Here is a 19,784-nt window from a genome sequence, read left to right on the forward strand (position 1 = left end):
TATGGGGGGGGGCACGATGATGATGTCAATTCATCTATACATATATACATTAGATCAGTCGACTCCACGTTTGACTCTGGGAGGGCGCTCCCCCCCCCGTATAATCTTGTGTAACGGCCGCCCCCCCCCCCCCTCGTATCTCATCCCATGACAAAGTGATTTTCCTGAGCCAGGCTAGAAAGGCCTACCATTATACCAACTTGCATGCTTACTCTCGAAAATTTCCATTAAATCTCATTTTTATGAGGCTCTCTCTGCACTTTAGGTCTTTTTAGAATGCATATTGTCTAAGTGCCCTAAAACAATGGCCCCTATAGAACTCATTGTACAATCTGATTTTCTTCGTTATGTGTCTGACCACGCACGCACGGTTTTTTTTTTTTTTTTTTTTTTTTGTAACAGTATATGAATACACATACATGACTAAAGGTTATTCAAGCCCCGTTCACATGTGCAAGATTGGGGGTCGCTTTGGTGATAATTACCGGCATGACGACTTTTTTCCCCACGTAGGGAAGAAAAAGGTGGGAGAGAAGTTCATCAAAAAAGCCCATCTTTCTTGGGGTGGATTGGTGGTCGACACCGACCTTCTCTCCCATAATCCTTTGCGCCGCGAAAACTAGTTTAAGCTCCTTCGTCAGCCATCTTAAATCAATCACTTCCGTTCAACCTACGTAACCAGTGACGACTTCCGGAAAGAAGAGGGGGATTACAGGCACAAACTTAACGTCAAGTGAATGGTTTGTAGCGAAAATCCCCGTTACCGGGAACTTCTCGGGATGTTTTATTGCACCTGTGAACGGGGATTCAGATCCCATGATAGGGACTCCCCCCCCCCCCCCAATAATAATTATTTTTCCCCTTTTTAACTCAGAATTTTCTCCGGCACGAAGACGCCCTCCGGGGTTATGACCTTATATCGCGTAAGCGATAAATATATCTCGCGCAGTTGTCTGTATTCGCAATACTGATCCCAATTGCACAGAAAGTACGAGAACTTCGTCCATATTAATAGCGATCTTCAGCTACTGATTTCCAGTTACGACAACAGACGAGGAGAATTTCCGACTCCTGTGGGATCACCCGGCTCTTGCCGTACCTGCGCACAGTACGGTTGTTAACTTTTTTTCTCGCGCCTCTCTTTCACTAAGTTTTTTTTCTCCTCTCCTCGGTCTCTCTCTCTCCACCTCCCTTCTCACGGGAACATGGAAGCCGTAAATTTGATAATTTCCGCTTATGGGTTGTGAGGGTAAGTAGTAACCGATGAAATATAATTATTCACTTAGCTGTACAACATAGAACGCCTTCTCTGATTGATTTTGTGTCAGATGTCTCATTAAGTATGGACTTGATATTTTCAGTTTTTCAATATTTACATAAGATTATACGGGGGGGGGGGGCCTAGCGTCAAAGGTGGAGCCGACTGATCTAATGTATATGTGTATATATGAATTGACAACCATCATCGTGCGCACCCCCCCCCCCCAGACTTCCAAGTCTATCTGCGCCTATGGAGGCAATACGGGCGAAAGCAAGTCTCGTGTACGCGCAAGACTTGCATATATACGCGACTTGTTTTCGTCCCTGTAAGCTTCCAGTCTATGGCTGTCGTTAAGCGTTGTCAAGGCATCTCACCGATCTGATGATTGTGCGCCTACATAATAATCAGTGAAATCAGATATCACCTGATTATTTGCAAACTTGCTACTGCCGTGATAGCGTCGCGAATATACGACTGATAGGACAAGGGAGCCGCGGATGGTTAGGGGGGGAAGAGTGCCTTGGTGCCAAAGTTTGATAATCACTGGATCATCTCCATAACAGATGTAGAAGAGGGGGGGGGGGGGTTGTTTCCAACGTCTAATAATGAACAGTTCACTGCCCTGATTTATTTTGGGTGCTTCCGCAACGGAATTCAAACTTAGATACCCGAGGAAGTCGTCTTTCCCCCTCGACCGCCTATGACCCCTCAAATCTCTATAATTGATGTAAATTAATGAGGTTTTTACTACGCTTGGGGAGGGGGGGGGGCACGAGAGACTTTTGTTTTGAATATCAAAGTTCGTCATTTTTTCCTATCTGCATCAGGATCTTTCTTTTTCCGCTATGTATTGAAAGATTCTTTGGGTCTCTTTCGAATCGCAAGCACCATCTATGGCCATCATTAGAAGAAAAAGAGCACCCACATGTCATTTCTGACTTGCTGAACTACAAATCAATATAATTCTTACACTTCCATAAGTATTCCACTTGTATAGGGGATGTTAGATTAAACTGTCCATCAATATATAACTTCGCCTCAATACACGCCTTCTCCGCTCATTTACTGTGTATGGGTACGGAAGTTATGTCTAAGAGTAAGTATACGTCCTATATATACATCTATCTTGAGTTTCGCAAGCTTTTTTATGAATTTTGAATTACTTATGAATTTTTGAATTTCTTAGAATGATGCTTATGTCTGGAGTTAACATCTTATTAGGCATTTATAGATTGAGCCCCAAACGGGGTGAGGAGGGGTAAAAATGTAGTTATAGAGGTATTTATCGTAGAAGAGGATATCGTTGTATCGAGAGGAGAGCAATTCCAAACAAGATTTTAGAAAAATGTATCGTTCTAAAGGGATTTATCGTTTTTTAGTGAGGTTTTACTGACTTAAGATCTTAAGATCTTACTCCACTTTGACGCCGGGGGGGGGGGGGGCAACGCCCCCATGCTTTCTCCCCATTCTCTCTCTCTAGTCTAATTTTCTTCAATACTCTTTCCTCGAATTCGCCACCCTTTGCAATAACCCGCTTGGCCTCCCTCCACTCCTGCAAGTACACCTGTGTTTCTAAGTCACTTTTTGGTCACTTTCAAGATCACACACCCTTTAAGTCGCCATTCGTCCATTCACATGCTCCAATACTGTTTTGGTCACTTACATGCTTGCACATGCTCTAAGTCCCTCTTTTGATTGCTCATTGACATGGTTCCTTGCTGGGTCACTCTTTCGATCATTTACACTTGCTCTAGGTCATTGCTTGCCAAGCTCTAGACCACTCTTTTGGGCACCATTCACATGCTTGCGCGCACCGTATGTAATTCTTTTACTCACTCACATGCTCGTAAACTCTCTAGGTCTCTTTTTGGTCACTCACTGACATATAATCTCTAACTGACAGAAACGGATTTCTTGAGGGTTATACAAATTTCTCCCATTCTAATAATTTCCTATTAACCATTTGTCAAATTTGCCGCCCCTCTGAACTTGGCGCCCGTTTTATCTTTCACCCATCTGTAAATACGCCACTGTACCTCCCACAACCGCTTATCTCTCATCATTTTTTTCCCAATTATTTGGACAAAAAAATCACAACTCATATATATATTTTTTTTCAGCGGCTGGAACTGCAGGATAGAAAGTGCGTCGCCATAAATCTTTTATGAAATATTGGATAAAGATGCTAACTTTGATGAAAGAAACTTTGAAAGAAAGCACTTCTTTCATCAAAGTTGACTATTACTCTGTCATATTTCTTTGTCAAACTTATTTTATAAAACAAATCTTTGTCGAAGAACTTTTATAGCGTAATAGAGGCCTTAACCCTCTTTGAGCTGTTTTTAAATTTTTCCCGATCCGGATCACAACTAACACAGTGGAAATCACTAAATCTTCTAAAAATCGCCATCCATTTTCAAGAACATTTCTATTTTTGTGATTGATATTGTTTTCTCCCGGGAAACCAAGAATAATAATAATAATAAATACAAGGAAGAAGAAATACTCTCTATATATATATATAATTAATAATATCTGTTTTTTCTACTAGGTATTTATCCTGTACGCATATTCCTATATACAGGGCTCAGGGCAGGGCCATAACTAGGATTTTTGCCGTAGTGCCATTCCCTAAATTTTAGCACCCGGAGCAGTTGCCCCACCCTCCTCTAGCTCCGACCCTGGCCAACACCTACAGCAGAAAGCCTCCGCGCGAAACTTTGACTGAAGTCGTCCATTTCACCAGGAGCCATTGGATATAACAGTCCGACCGTATGCGAAGTTTTTACCTTTTTTTGCAGTATATCCAATGACTATAGGTGAATTGGGCGACTTCAGTGACGTCACGAGCTCTGCACGGAGGTGTTCTACTATAGAAGGTGTTGACAAGGCACAGGGTGCTCTTAAGACGGTCCTGCTGGTGGCAAGGGAACTAACTGTCAGTGGTGGCAGGGACGGGCTTAAGTATTTTGCATCCCCCGGTGCAAAAAAAAAAAATGCGGCCCCTCTGAACAGGGGTTTTCCAATACCCCATGGGTACTCTGGTGTCCACCAGGTTCACACTAGTGTCCAAAAACGACTGTAAAACTACTTCGTGGTCGTAAAAAAATACCATTTGGCAATAAATACGGACAAAAGTGTTCGCTTCCCAGTGAAAAATTGCAAGTGCGCCCCCGGGCACTTGAAGGTTTAGGGCTCTCAGGGCTAGAAAACCGATCACATGGTGGATACCGCTTATAATGTTTTTAAAAAAAATCGTCATAAAAAAACGTTGTAAGCGAGAAAGCGCTCTAAACGGGAAATCTTAATGAGAATTTGTTAGAGTTAGGACCCCCGCGAAAATAAGTCCTACTAAGCGGGAAAACGTTGTAAGCGGGACCGACTGTATCTACCCCGGCCCTCAACATTAGAGGTTCTCTATCTTGGACTGAATTTTAAAGCTATTGCGTTTGTTAAGAAGTTGTTGTGAGCTGGAACGTTATAAGCGGGACCGACTGTATCTACCTGGGCCCTCAACCTTAGAGGTTCTCTATTTTGGACTGAATTTTAAAGCTATTGCGTTTGTTAAGAAGTTCGAGGTCAAAAAGTAATCAAAACATTTTATCCCCTATTGCGGCCCCAAAAAATTTAGCGGGGCCCGGTGCGGCCGCACCTGCGTAAGTCCGGCCCTGGGTGGCGGTAACCGCTGCGCTATAGTTTATATCCACGTTACCATGGCAACACCTCCAGCTGTGAGGGGAGGGGGGGGGACCGTATCCAGCCAAACAGGTGATAACCGGCCATCATTAAAGAAAAGCCCAGCACCAGCTCTACTATTTCTTTTTAAAGGTCATCATCATCATCAATCAGCTCGTAACAACAACAACGATGCGATGACGATTTTTTTTTTTTTTTCACCAATGGGGTCCGTCACGTGATAATTTCCTATTAAAAAAAAAAAAAACGCTGGATCTTTGGAGATAAAAAAAAACCGCGATTATCACTTGGGAAATATTTGCGATAACTGCGGTACGGACATGAGATAATTATCTTTTTTTTTTTATAATAATTCGAAATACTATTATAATTTGACGTTGGTTGGAGAGCTTTTTTGTTTTTCTATTTGGGGGTGACGTTGTGTTGGGTAAGTTGGTGAACGTTTTATTTTGAGAGTTTTTGCATTGAATGGTTTATTTATTTCTTTTTATAGGTTTGATCTAATTAGGTGATTATTTTCGTGGAGGGAAAATAAAGTGTCTACGAGGATGTGTGTGCGTGCGTGACATTCACCTTAATCCAAGTGGTGATGTCTCGAGGAAGGAAATGAATGTCAATGGCCTTGACTGTCAATGTACTAAATGTGTAAACTTGATGTTTATTATAAACCCATTCTCTCAATTAAAATAAAAAAATTGAGAGTTCAAAAGAGGCTAAACCATGTGGTAGTTACTGAATAGGAAGTTTTTTATGGGTTCATGTGATTGCGGTAAATATTTATTTGTAATAAAGCTGTGTGTGTGTGTGTGTGTTATGAAATTTGTGTTATAGGTGTAAAGGTATTGAATTTTCAATGGAAATTAAGTGTGTAGTCAAGAATTTCAAAATTTATCTAATGTTACTGTTGATGTTATTTTTGCTGATGAAGTTTAGGAGGAGGTATAGTTGTGAACCCCAAAGCAGAATGTTTAACATTGTCCTGCAACGAAACCTTGGCTGACTGGAAATGTTCTATGGGTGAAAATCCATATGGGTGTTTTTTTTTGCACTTTTTCTAAAAATTCTTCCAGATTGTTCTGCAATGTACGTCGCAGATTCTGGCATATTCTGCTTTGGGGAGGTGTGAAGTTATTGGGAGGGCTCAAGCATATAATGTAGCTGATGTAACGCTTGTGTGGAAAGTATTGGGACAATACTTTCCAAGGTTGGTCGTGGGCGAGCAGGGTGGCCGCTCTGTCATTGGAAATGATCGTCAAATGTCCCCAAAACAGATTGTTTTGTATTGTTCTGCAATGAGTCCTTGGTTGACTGGAAATGTTCTGCGGTAAAAATCCCCCCCCCCCTAAGTGTTTCCTACCCTTTTCTTCCAGATTGTCCTGCAGGCAGCACTGACTGTTCTGTAACGTATGCCGAAGATTTTGGCATATTCTGCTTTGAGGGTCAAATGTTGGAGGCTGGAAAGTCCTGGTTGAAGAGAACAACCAGGACCTTCTAGCCCCCCATTCTTAGTCAAAAGTAGCTGTCTTCCTCCCTGATCTTTAAATCTGTTTGGCCACAGGTTCGTTGAAGAACCCTAATGGTCTCGACAATGAGATATTCTGGAAGAAACTATTTGCCGTGGAACATTGAGCCAATGTGTAGCCAGTTTATACTGGAGCTGTTTCGTTGGGGTAAAGAAAAGCAAACATTTTATGTAAATATTTGCAAATGACTATTGGACCACACACTGTTGTATTGCACACCAATTCTGGTCATATGGCCATAGGGCAATTTCTTACTGAGGAGTTGGTGAAATGAAAGCACCATCACAGTGGTCGTCCTGAACTCTGCAGGTAAACTTGTTTTTAATGTTCTTCAGATGAATCGAACCAGTGGACCCTGGCGGTAACCTTTGTGGTAGAAGACAAGCATCTTACTGTTACACCACGTGGGTGTCATTGAACTGGGCTGGACATTAGCCTAGATTCATATGGGAAAGGGGGGATATTATGGCAGTTTTATTTCATTGTTGTAACAAAAATGCTTTTTGTTTTGTAATATCTAATTTTTTTTACAGAATTTTCAATCTCTCAAAACAAGAACACTGCAATGGAGAATGGCATCATGAATTTTACAAAGGTTTGTAAAACATTTGTTTTCATTTTGTCATCAAAGTATAGTACGATACAACAATTGAATATATACATAAAATTGATTGAAATACAAACTCTTGATTTAATAGACAAAAATAAGGGTCTATTTAATCAAATTCATTAAATCGTGTATTTTTCGGAACTCTTTATACAAAGCATTAAATTGCAGTTATAAGTGTTTCAGATGATTTCTCCCAACAGAATTACGTGGGAGCAAGCAATTCGAAGGACAACAGATTTATTTACAGCTATTTATGTGTATTCACAAGCAGCGATTTGACAATACACACTAAAACAGAGCTTCAGGAAAGTGTCTTCTTGAATAGACGAGATCTCTTATTCCTAAAAAAAACGTAAAACTTGTCATAGTTCTGCTCTGGCAGCGGTACTATATAGGCAAAAGAAACCTTCCAATCTTTCCAACCTTCCAAAAGAATCCTTCCACAATCTCCATGATTCTGATAGAGATCTTTACACTTTTCTTGACGCTGTGACTTTGCCAAATCATTGGAGTTGTCACTAGACTTAAGAAGTTCGCCATTGAGATTTATAGAGAAATGTGTTAATGATTATTTAAAGGCAAAAATAAATGTAATAAATTATAAAAGGACACCCAAGGAACTATTTACATAATTTTTGTAACGGTATTCAAGTCAATAAAGAAATAAAAGAAAATTTATATTTTGTGATGTATAAATACCTATAGACCACTTTATATTGTTAATGTTTTCGTTTCTGACAAAGTCTACGTAGTTTCTATTTCTTCAGAGGTAGAATCATAGTAAATTGCCTCTGGCGATAGCATAGAGCTGTTCATGGTTTGAAAGAAAAATCTTAATAAAGCATGAATCGCTCTAATAAATCCCTGTAGCGAACACATTTAAAGTCGAATGCCAATATCTGTTTTAGCTCTATCATGGCTGCTAAGTCTTCAGAATTTCTAATCTATTTCCTGGACTCCCGAAAAATTCTTATATCTCTGAAATTTTGAGTGATTGTGAAAAAAATTTTTACTTTTGGTAAAAAAAAATATTCCTAAAGAATTTCTTTTTACTTGGGGTGGGGACCTCTGCTTTTGTTTTTATCCCTAAAGTGACATCACAAATTTAATGTAAATTTTCACCATTGCATCAAATAGCAAAAAATTTCATTTTCGGCATAATATCAAAATTTGTTAAACAGCCAGTGCGAATTGGTCTTTCAGTATCGGAAATTGGCAAGGTCATCTTGTTTCCGAGCCGATGGAGATATCTTTGTTGGCATGATTTGAGAGTAGTAATGTTAATCGATGTGGTAGCTTGCACGATGGCACGCTTTTGCAAAGGGAAGATATCGTTACAATTTTGCTTTTATTAATTAAAAACCCCAAAATCAAATCCCAATTTGTTTTTCAAAAATCCCTTTATATATTTTTTTCATGCATAATTTGGAAGCTCACGAAAACCTTAATTCTTCAAAGTTGGCAGCTATGTGATATACAAATGGTGTAGTGTGTAAGTGGGTTTTTTAATCAAAACATTCATACCTTGAAACTTTTAGAATATATTTTTTAAATCTGTGGTGGCTTAGATCTAATACAGTAAAACCTGTCTTCAAGGGAACAAGATTTTTTTCCCGTTGAACACAAGCTTCTGCTCACTAAACATTCATAAAGTGACATAATGTGTAAAATTATGTAACGATCTCGTATGCAATTGAAATAAAATAAGTTAATTGAAAGTAAAGTAATTTAAATAAATTAAAGTAATGTATATTTATTCTACTGAATACAGTAAAACCTCCTGCGGATCGGCCGGTGGGATGAAAAATTGTCCTTAAAAGAAGGGCTGGGTGACAGTTAATGAGGGGTTTGAAATGCGTATTTTTATTGTACAAGGGGAGATTATGACTTCGCCGTAAAATATAGTGACTTTTTGAGCGATGTCCGTTTTACCCTTTCAGCTGCAATCCCGAGATATCTCGTCGAAATTGATCTTTTATTTCGGCCATCCCAAAATATCCCAGCTTCTGAAAATGTGTTGAAGTTTTTACTCTAAAATATGTTTCCCATCCCCACTCTAGTCATTCAACTGCCAGTTGGCAGTCTGCTCTTGTTCAAGGTTAGATAAGGGAAGGAGCAGAAAAAATAGCTGTTTCCCCCCTCCCCCCCCCTTCTTTCAACACTGTAATGAAATATATGCTCGGTAAATATAATACAAAGATGATTTTTTCGCCAAATAATCTCTTCCTATAGAAATCCACACACGTCAAGACAGATGTAGTGTTATCCAAAAAAAATTCGAGAAGTATTTTCATTCTCCAGAATTTTAAGGGGCAATTTTAGAAAAACTTGTATTTTCATTCCTCAATGAAAGTTGGAGAAAAATTTTAATTTTGTGTAAATCACGCATCCAGATGGATATTGGCAAACACTAGGCAGATGTTTTGTATCGTAGGCTGATGAGCAGAGTAAATTGTCTTGTTTAGAGGGGGAAGCAGTTATCAGCTCTAAATCGGGTGGGGGCTTGGATAGTTTCTTAAAAATAGGTTGCAATTTGTGAAGGTTTTGCAATTTAAGTGTAGCAGTTATTAAAAATTTTCCCGATCCACATTATAATTGTTTAAAGGGTTAGGAGTTTTATTGCATTTGGATTTTTGACATCTCTGTATAAAACTTCACTCCACACTGTTCATCTGAATTGACGATATTTACATTCTTTGACTTTTTCTAAAATTTTCAATGAGGGTGTCAATATCTGTCATGTCTGGTTCAGTTTACGTATTGTTTTCTACGTTCATGTAATTTTCAGTACCAGGACTGTAACTAGGATTTTTGTGATTTGGAAGGCCAACATAATTTTTCTGTCCCGGTCATTAAAATTTTGTTACCCCTATATCTTGCCGGTCGGCAATCGTCCATTTCGCCTCCGTCAAAGTCCGGTCTCACTCTGCAACACGATCATTGAAAGCAGCTTGTATAAATTTTGTAAGTCTTGCATATCATTTCAAAATCCAACCCTCGCACTGATTTCTCCCCTAAAAAAGCCAGCTTTTCCGAAAAATTTTGTTACAATTTCAGAAAACTTCCGTTGCATACAGCTTTTTTAAATCCACAGCATCAAGTGTAGAAACGGTTTTTGCTAATGTAAGAGTTGTGGGTGAAATAAAGCTCGCATTGGCAAGCAATGATTGTTTAAAAAAATTTTGATTGACCACTTTAACATTTTGTACGATCCTTCAGTCTATTGGTCATGAAACAGGCAAAGTGTTTGTGTGAAATTTTCAGTTAAGAAGGAAGAATTTACCTTTTCGTTTCTGTATTGAACAGGTTCCGTTTAATCCAGGTTTTTAATGTGTATTTTGGTATTGAAATCACAGGATCAAGATTTTTTTTCGATTGGAGAAGGTTTTACTATTAATACATCCCAACAGTGGCCTATTTTCAAACGCATTTAATTATTGTAATCGTACTGTCTCTGGTAGATTCAGTGTATATATAGGTCTATTTGCCGCTGAAGAAAGGGAATTTTTTGCATGCAATGTTAAATTTGGCTTCAAAGTACTTTTGTCAGTATGATTCCCCAATTTTTAATGCAGGCCAAAATTAGTTTTTCCTCCTGGTGGGGGAGGGGGGAACTTTGAGTTTTCACCATCTTCATCCTGATCAATTATGGCCACTAAAATTTTTAACCACTATATTTATCCATAACTTATACCGAGAAAAACTTTTGAGACATATTGAAAATGTGTCAAGTTATTGGCACATAGGCTTCCTAAACTATTATTGGATTTAATTTCAATAAAATTAATGTATGATGTCACCTTTTTTACTTGGTATACTCATAGGCGGAGATAGATTTGGAAGTCTGGGTGGGGCACGGTCATTATTGCTGGGGGGGGGCAAGATGATGTCGATTCATCTATACATATATGCATTAGATCTGTTGACTTCACCTTTGATATGATACCCATGGGTGTATCTCCGCCCATGGGTATACTATGAAGATAACTATTGCAATCTCAACTATTAAAAAGTGATGAGCATGAATTGGAAGGGCAAATCCAATTCGTAAGGGGTGTGGAGTCTGTCGAATTATGTACCTGTAGGGACACGTTTTTTATGATTAAACAGTGTGAAAATTTATTTCAAACTATCTGGGCATACAAAGTAAAGAATTTCATGATTTAAAAAGAACTGAATTTTATATGTCGTGCCATTGTGACAAATAGCGATAGAATTTGAAATATCAGAGGATCTTTTGCTTGATCTTGAGACAGTTTGGTTGCATTCAAAAGTAGTTTAAGACTTGTAAAAAAACTTGAGAGTTCTCTCACATTACATTTAATATAATTCATCTCTAATATATCTCCCACACTGAGATATTTATGCTCTGCAGTGTCAGATCTGGGACTGTAATTAGTTTAGCATGCCTTATATAACGGACCAAACTAATATGCTTTCTTTTTTGTTCAGGTGGTTCAAACTGCTAGGTCTGCCTTCAAAAGTGGCATCACCAGGAACCTGGATTTTAGAATAGACCAACTGAACAAGCTGTATATGATGTGTACGGAAAACGCAGATGCTCTGAAATCTGCGGTGATGGAAGATTTGAAAAAAGTAAAATTATTTCCTTTGTACTGGAGATATTTAAATACGCATAAATTCTTGTCGAGTGATTATGCAATTATAGTAATTGTTTTTTTTATTTATTTCATTATAGCCTGAGCAAGAAGCAGTCCTGTTTGAAATTGAATTCACGCTCAATGATATCAGGTGCATGAAGCACAATTTAAAGAAATGGGCCAAATCTCAAAACGTATGTTTAATTTGTATTTTGTTATCAATGCCATGTGAAATTCTGTCAAGGCCAGATTCAATGGCACCATTTATTTCTCACAATTTTAGTGCTACGAGTTCGGCATTATATTCAATCGTGGTTGAACCCATGTATTCCTTATATATTAAAAAAAATCATTCACTGAAAATTTCTGGTGTTAAATCGGGGGTTAGATTTCAATAGAACACTGTTAATCTATACTAATAGGAATCTAGACCTATTCAGATTAGTGAAGATTTTGGTTTATGCGGTTAATTGGGTACTATTGTTTAAACATAATTTATTTTATAACATTTAATGACAGTGCATATCTCTGTGTTAGGCAAGAGTTAGATCCAATAGATCTGTTTAATCTGCCATTTTCAGATTAAGGGGGAGGGCACTAAAAGTTTAAAAGGTCACTTTTCAGCACTTCTGTGAAAGTATCAATGGTTTAGCACTGAATAAAATTATAAACAGTGAAATGAATATTTAAGTTTAAGGTTACTTTCATTCACATTTTCCTATTGCAGTGTGAAAAGAGCTTCATTACCACACTCGACGATCTGTTCATAAAGCCAGAGCCATATGGAGTTGTACTTGTCATTGGTGCTTGGAACTATCCTTTACAGCTGTCACTAGCGCCATTGGTAGGGGCGATTGCTGCAGGGAACTGTGCCATCTTGAAACCATCAGAGATCTCGCCAAAGACTGCTGAAGCTATGCAGAAACTCATTCCGAAATATTTGGACAGTGTAAGTTATATCTATATCGTTTTTATTATTTTTTATTAGTGCTATTGTAATGTTTTTCGTTGTTTTCAGGATTTAGTTTGTAAGTGGGACTTGACAAATCCCATGCACCAGGTCGCCATGGCAACTAGAAAATTTGTATTGGCTCCCAAATTGAAGTTTAAGGATAAACACAAAATTTATTTGCTTTTTCAATTTGCCAAGCCCTGTTTATAAGGTCAGGATTACACTACACAAGTTTGTTAAAATACCTTTTACAAAACTTGAAAAAACAACCAATAAGAGCATTGGTTACATTTGCTTCAATGTAACCAATAGGTTGCATTTTTCAAGTTTTCTAAAATAACTTTTCCAAACTTTTTATAATGTAATGCCAGCTTTAGTCTAATATTACATAAGTCTTGTTTAGTTATTTTTATCTACTTTGATTTACTCAAGTATTAATACACACAAAAATGCACATATTTATACAATATTGTTGGCTGCTATGCTACAAGAGAATGCATATATGATAGCAGAGATGCTATTTTAACAAATTTTTAAAAAATTCATTGGTTGTGTGGGTGAATCAATGACAGTAGAAGGGAAATTTATTCCAGTCAGTTCTATAATATTGACAGAAACTATTTAAAGCAGTCGGTAGAAATGTAGATAGGGTTTAATTTTTGTGCATTGTTACTCTGCTAAAGAAATATGTTGGCTTAGATTAAATACCAGAAGTACCTGATTTTAGATGTCCGCAGAGAATTTTATATAGTAGCTTTATCAGGGTTTTGGTGTATATATAGTTTTAATTGAAGAAATAAGACTTTTCTTCTTACCGAGCACACAACTCGTGTCCATGGGCAATTTATTACCAGAAGTGTAAGTATGTGTACCTGCTGGTGTGAGTGCATATCTAGTGTTGTGTGTGATTTTTCAGTGCTGCCATCTATAATTCAAAAGTTTAATGGCCAAATAAGTGTACTGTTTGCATAGCTGCCAAGTCTACCGAATTTTTCGGGAATCTCCCGAATTTTAGCTTCATCGCTCGACCTCCCGAAAAGTTCTTAAATCTCCCGAATTTTTACAAAAATCACAAAAATCCCTAAAAATTCCCTACTTCATTAAAAAAATCCCCGCTTATGAAAACAATCCCTAAGGAATTTCTTGTGGGGCATGAAGCCTCTTTTTTTTCCCCTTTCAAAATGACGTCACACGTCGTAAATGGGGAAATTCCCTTTTTAAGGAAGTTTTACAAACCCTCTGATGGTAACAAGGAAGTTGTTTGTCTTATCGTGCAGGGGAATGGCTTAGCAGCCAATAGTCCTGGATAATAATTGAAGATTATAGTGACGCTCATATGGTCAAAATTTCTTTTGTTGAAGTTACGTACGTGCGATATAACAAAGCATGAATAATAAGCAAAAACATATTTAATCAATTTTAAAGATACTTATTCCGATGAATTTCCTTTCATCAAATGTTCCAGAAGAGGGCCGACTTTTCCTTTTTGTACAAGTTGTGCTACGGACATAAACATCGGTCATGGAAAGACTGCCATCATCACTCGTGAAACGGAAAAAAAACATCAAGCAAGTGTCACAAAAAGTCAGTGTTCTTCAAAAATTGACGGTGTTTTCCTTCATCTTCCGATGATTTTGGGGTCATTCGCGCAAAATGTTTGCTCACAGCGTTTCTGACTGAACACAATATTTATTTTTACATCATTGAAGTTTTGGTCCCCAATTTCACTTGTTTTTTGCGTAGGAATTTTATTCCCAAGGGTTTAACTTCCATGTGTGTAAAATCCCTATTTTAATTTGACTTCAGTAGGGATTTTATTCCCTATGCTTTAACTTTTATGTTTGAAAAATCCCTATTTTATTTGGAAAAATCCCTATTGTATTTATTAGGGAGTGGTTTTAGCATAAAATACGGGTTTGCGCAAAAATCTCCCGAATTTTCATTTTCAAAAGTTGGCAGCTATGTGTTTGTATGCCTGTTGCTCTGTGGCGAGAATTTTTAATGGGGAGATTGGCTCGCATTTGCACCTCGAAGTTGGGAACCATAGAAAATATACTTTGAAGTAAGACTACTACTAAACCAGACATGCACCTCGTCCATATTCCTCTGCGGAACGTCTAACAAATTGGTGCATGTTGCAGTGTGTGTGTACGTATAGTGAACCTTCTATAAAGTTTGCAGATGGCAGCATTACACAGAAACAATCAGTTCTTTTAAACTATGAGTTTTTCTCAACTTGTAGTGAGTGAAGTGTAATGAATGAATAATTATACTGTTGTAAGCCTGTTGCTCTCTGCGGCGAGACTTTTTTAATGGGGAGATTGGCTCGCATTTGCACCTCATAGTTGGGAACCACAGAAAACCAACTTCAGCCGACCACCACTGCTGTGACTTGAAAGTAAGACTGAGCAACAAGAAGGTGAAGATTTAAGTTTGTGTTTAAATTCTGGAAAAGATAGAGGAGGATCAAGTCGTGTGGATAGACCGGGTGAATTTATTTTGAATTTATTCTAGCTTATCGATTTAACTAAGGTATAAGGGTCTCAAATTTTAGGTACATAGAAGAGTACAGGAATAATGCAAGTTTGGTAACAGGAGTTGGACTACATTGTGAATAAAATGTTTAAGGTTGCAGCGAAGGAAGAAAATATTTGGGCCTATTTGTGGTGAGAGAATGTTATCAACGTGTAGATTCCAACGTAGGTTCCATAAAATATGAAAACTTGGAAAAGACAATCTTGTGACATTACCACTAAAAATATAATAAAAATAGTTATAACAACAGAGTTCACAATCAGTGAATCGGAAAATTGTCGTTACAATAGACTTTTTGTTAAACCAATTTTAGTTTTTTGCACTGTAGAAACATGTGGTGGGGGGGGGGGGGACAAACTATATAAAATTACCTTTCTTTTTTCCTTTAATTTGAACTAATTTTGCTGAAACATGCACGTACAGTTAACTGTTTATGAATACACAATGTTGATTGTATAACAAAACTTTGGCACTTTGCAGAATGTAGCAGTTTCTGCAACTAGAGTATTCATTGAAAAAATGTTTTTCTACCTCCTATACAGATAGATCACTAGATGAGATGTAAAATATGCAACACAAAATGATAAACCTCTCAACTAATTATATAAAGTACAATTGCCTGGGTACCAAGCCAATTTTTGAAAGTTACGAAAGAAAATTTACATTCCTCTGTGGGAAATCAAATCGCCAACCTTCAAACCAAATGTCTTGGAAAAACAATGGCTGTCCTCTGTAGCTTTAATAGTAGAGCATAAAGCACTCGCTCACAGTGAGAGACAAATTCTATTTTTTTTTTCCCCCCGCAGAGGAATGTGAATTTCCTTTCTGTATTTTCATCTTCACTTGGTATCCAGGCAGTTGTGCTTTTTACAGTATGTGGTCTTGTTATCTAATGGGCAAGGTACTGACATGTCCCGTTTATAAACACATGTGAATAGGTGAAGGGATTTAAAGAATTCCACTCCATGTTTCCCGTTTTTTTAAGACATACATATTTTTTTTTTTTTTTTTTTCATTTTTGAGAATCTTGTCATTATAGCGAAAATGTGTTTTTGATTTCCATTTATAAAAAAAAATGTACTTAGTTTTTTATCTTTAACATCCCTTTGACACAATCACTTGTGAATTACTCATAATAGCAAGTTTTTCCTTATAAGCCATACTTGCCATAACCGACTTTGCTGTATAAAGCTTAGTCTGTCACATGCCCCTTTTTATAGTCTTAAATTGGTCTTTAGCTTTCACCTGGCAGATATAAAACAGTGACTACAAAATGTGTTCCCTTTTTCTTGTGAGGGGTTAGTACACCAACATCTTGGTAAAACATTAAAAAAAAAAACTGTTTAGCTGCTATTACTAAACCATAAAATATCTCGTAAAAAAAATCCTCAGTTTAGCTGCTTTTGATCAGGTTTTTGTTGCTTAATATGTAATGAATACTGTTTTTTGACTATAAAACATAACCGATAACCATAAAAAATTTCTTATCCATTGGGTTTTTAGAGTTGTTTCCATGTTGTTACTGGAGGTCCGAAAGAGACTGGAGAGCTGTTGAAAGAGAGGTTTGATTACATTTTTTACACTGGTTCCACAACTGTAGGCAAGATTGTCCGTGATGCTGCGAACGAATATCTGACGCCTGTGACATTGGAGTTGGGTGGAAAAAGGTAATTGTGGGAACCTCCTATCAACCATAAAAAATCAAACTATGGCATGATCCTTTAAATTCTTTTCTATTTCTTTTTGAACTTTTTTTCATTCTTTGTAAAAATGTAATAACAGTGGAGGATGTTTGAATGTTAAATCTATTAAATATTAGTTATGTTTATTTCGTTGAAATTTTTTTTTCCTAGCCCTGTGTATATTGATACCTCTGTGAATATGGACATCGCTTGTAAGAGACTCCTATGGGGCAAATGCATCAATGCTGGTCAGACGTGTGTTGCTCCAGATTATGTGTTGTGCACTAAAGTAACGCGAGAGAAGCTGGTACCTGCTTTAGAGAGGGTCCTGAAATTATATTATGGAGATGACCCACAGAAGTCTCCAGATCTTGGTAGAATAATAAACGAAAAACATTTCAAGTGAGGATTTTTTTTGCATTAGTCAAAGTAAATATGAAGCTTTATTATGGATATAATTTATGCAATAATTTTTGTGATAGTCAACTTCTATTTATTTTGATCAGACTTTTTTTTTTGCAATTGAGTTGTGTTCAATCTAAGATGTTAACCTAGCGTTTGACAAATCAAAAAAATTTCAACACCAGTCAAATTTCATCAAAGTCAAATATATATTCTTCAGAACAACTTTCAAAAATATTTTTTTAAACTATCTCAAGACTTAGCATGTCTCTCAACACTGAAAAGGTCACTAACATAAATTATAAACAAATTGTGTCCTCTGATACAAATTTAATAAAATCGCCTATGGGAAAATTTTAAGTGCCAGTTCTAATTTTTTTATTTGATATGGCAAACTAACCCCTGGGATTTGTCAAGCCCTTTGACTAATTTGGTGTCGAAATTTTTTAGTTGGAAATTTTTTTCTGAAATTTCTAGAAACCTCTCTAATTAATGAATAAAAAAACCTTTTTTCGATAGAGGGAAAATTTATCTTAATTTTTATTTCTCATCACCCAAAACCACAATTACAAGATTTGACTTCCCTTTATTTAATTCTCAGCTCTTCTTTAGAGACAAACATCAAAGGGGGAGAAGGAATCTGTTCTTTATTTAGTAAAGGAGACAATAAAGCCATTTACAATGTGCATGGGAAGGTTTGTGTGGCCAATTGGTGCACACCAATACCATAAAACTAGTAAGATGTCTACCATGCTGTCTGCATGTGTTGATAAAGTAACTTTATTTCTTCACTGAAATCTAAAAGTTTCTGCTCTGGTTTGACAAGCAAAGAATGAAGTCATCTGAAAAAAAATCATTCTTCAGTCAGCAAGGAAATGACAATTTCACCAGAATTCAACTAAAATATTGAACGCACCGAACAAATTTTTATCAAGCAGTTTTTTCCATCCATCCCGACTTTATATCTTTTTACAAACTTAAAGGTGTTTCTTTCTGATCAATTTGACAGTGATTTAACTAATACATAGATGCCAACTTTAGTGGCAGTGTTCGCCGTTTGGAGAGGAGGACCATTTTTTTTTTTTTCATGACTTTCAAAAATTCAAATCAGTTTTCTTATTTTCTTCAACTTGACCATATCAGGTATTTACTTAGCTATGACGAACATTTTTTTAAAGTAATCTTTTGAGTTTGGGCTTGATTTTCTGTGAACCTTTCTATTGAAATCAATGAAAGTTTCTGTTTTTGGTATTTTTATTATTTTGGAACAGGACACTATCACTGCTTCGTAATCGACATCTTCCTTTCACTTTATTTGTAGAAACTTATCCATGAAAAATGTTAAAGAAACATGATAAGTTATTAAAATTCTGCTCATTTTCGTTTTTTGTTTTTTTCACTTGAACAATTTAAATATTTTTGATATAAAGTCCCACCTGGAGATTCAACTTGCGGATGTGCAAACAGCTAAATCTTTACTAGTAGACAACTTGTATTTTTGGACTTCAGCCAATATTTTCCAAATGGGAGGAAAAAAGGTGGAAAAATTCATTTAGCTATAAACTATTGATAAAAAATATTTAAAATTCTGAAAAAAGTGGAATATAAAAGTAGACTAGTCTCAGAAATTTCTTTCAATATATATTTTTATCCCAAACAAAATATAATTTTAAAATTTGGAAAATGGGCTGGCGACATCCAGGAGGAAGACATCTCAGCAAATTTTAAATCTATTAATGAAGAAATATTGAAAGCAGAGTGGGTTTTCAGAAACTGGGATATAAATAGAAAGCAGCTAAATATATATATATAAAGCTTGGTGGTTTTTTTTAAATATAATCCTTGCTGTTATTTTGATTGCTTATTTTTACAGTCGTGTCAAAGACCTGATGAAATGTGGCAAAATAGTTATTGGTGGTGACACAGATGAGAAAACTAGGTACATTGCACCCACAGTTATTATTGATGTTGAACCTGATGATGCAATCATGCAAGAAGAGGTAAAATTGTCATTTGTTTTTATTTAATAATTCTTATAAACAATATATTTTTTTTACACCAGGTGTTTTTTACCGCTTTCACATCCATTCCACGGACTAATATTTGTTTATGAAATGTGTTAAATGTTTGAGACTATTTCTGAAAATTTTGGAACTTTAAAAAAAAAATCAAATTTCAATTAATATAAGTATTTTCTGTATTACATGTATTGCAAATTCTCAAACATATTCATAATGTAAATCTCCAGGGATTAAATGCCTAGTCTCTGTAGACCGGGGGTCAATTTCTCTGAAGGCCAACATAATAGTCAGCTGCAGCGTCATAGGCTGCACCTTCTGGCATGTAAGCTGTACCAGTAAAATGACTCGGTAAACATATCTGTATATGCCATAAGTAATATGGAGAAACACGGGCAATTAAGTCGTTCAACTGGGCTTTGTTCTCCTCCACTTTATAAATGGACACTTAATGTTTATATGATTGCATTTTTAGCTAGATCAATGCATCTGAAATTAATTTCT

At 36.6% G+C, this 19,784-nt stretch overlaps 1 protein-coding gene across 5 annotated transcripts in view; it reads left to right on the forward strand.

Annotated features, from left to right (window-relative positions):
- Aldh-III (Aldehyde dehydrogenase type III) overlaps window positions 1–19,784 on the forward strand; it is a 45,768-nt gene that overhangs the window by 18,566 nt on the left and 7,418 nt on the right. Inside the window, exons 1-8 of one of the 5 annotated variants that reach the window (XM_089234491.1) lie at window positions 2,115–2,357; window positions 7,014–7,075; window positions 11,543–11,686; window positions 11,790–11,885; window positions 12,419–12,640; window positions 16,682–16,845; window positions 17,032–17,262; window positions 19,136–19,262. In XM_089234491.1, coding sequence (XP_089090617.1) covers window positions 2,333–2,357; window positions 7,014–7,075; window positions 11,543–11,686; window positions 11,790–11,885; window positions 12,419–12,640; window positions 16,682–16,845; window positions 17,032–17,262; window positions 19,136–19,262 — 1,071 coding nt within the window. In that variant the 5' untranslated portion in view covers window positions 2,115–2,332. Of the gene's footprint in view, window positions 1–2,114; window positions 2,358–5,023; window positions 5,385–5,450; window positions 5,727–7,013; window positions 7,076–11,542; window positions 11,687–11,789; window positions 11,886–12,418; window positions 12,641–16,681; window positions 16,846–17,031; window positions 17,263–19,135; window positions 19,263–19,784 lie in introns of those variants that run through there. The other 4 variants (XM_089234494.1, XM_089234492.1, XM_089234490.1 and 1 more) reach the window with 4 other exon arrangements.

Source organism: Pholcus phalangioides, unplaced genomic scaffold (assembly GCF_987345545.1).
Source record: "Pholcus phalangioides strain wild (caught in Gottingen) unplaced genomic scaffold, Ppha-v1.0 ptg000008l_1, whole genome shotgun sequence".
NCBI classification, from domain to species: Eukaryota; Metazoa; Arthropoda; class Arachnida; order Araneae; family Pholcidae; genus Pholcus; species Pholcus phalangioides.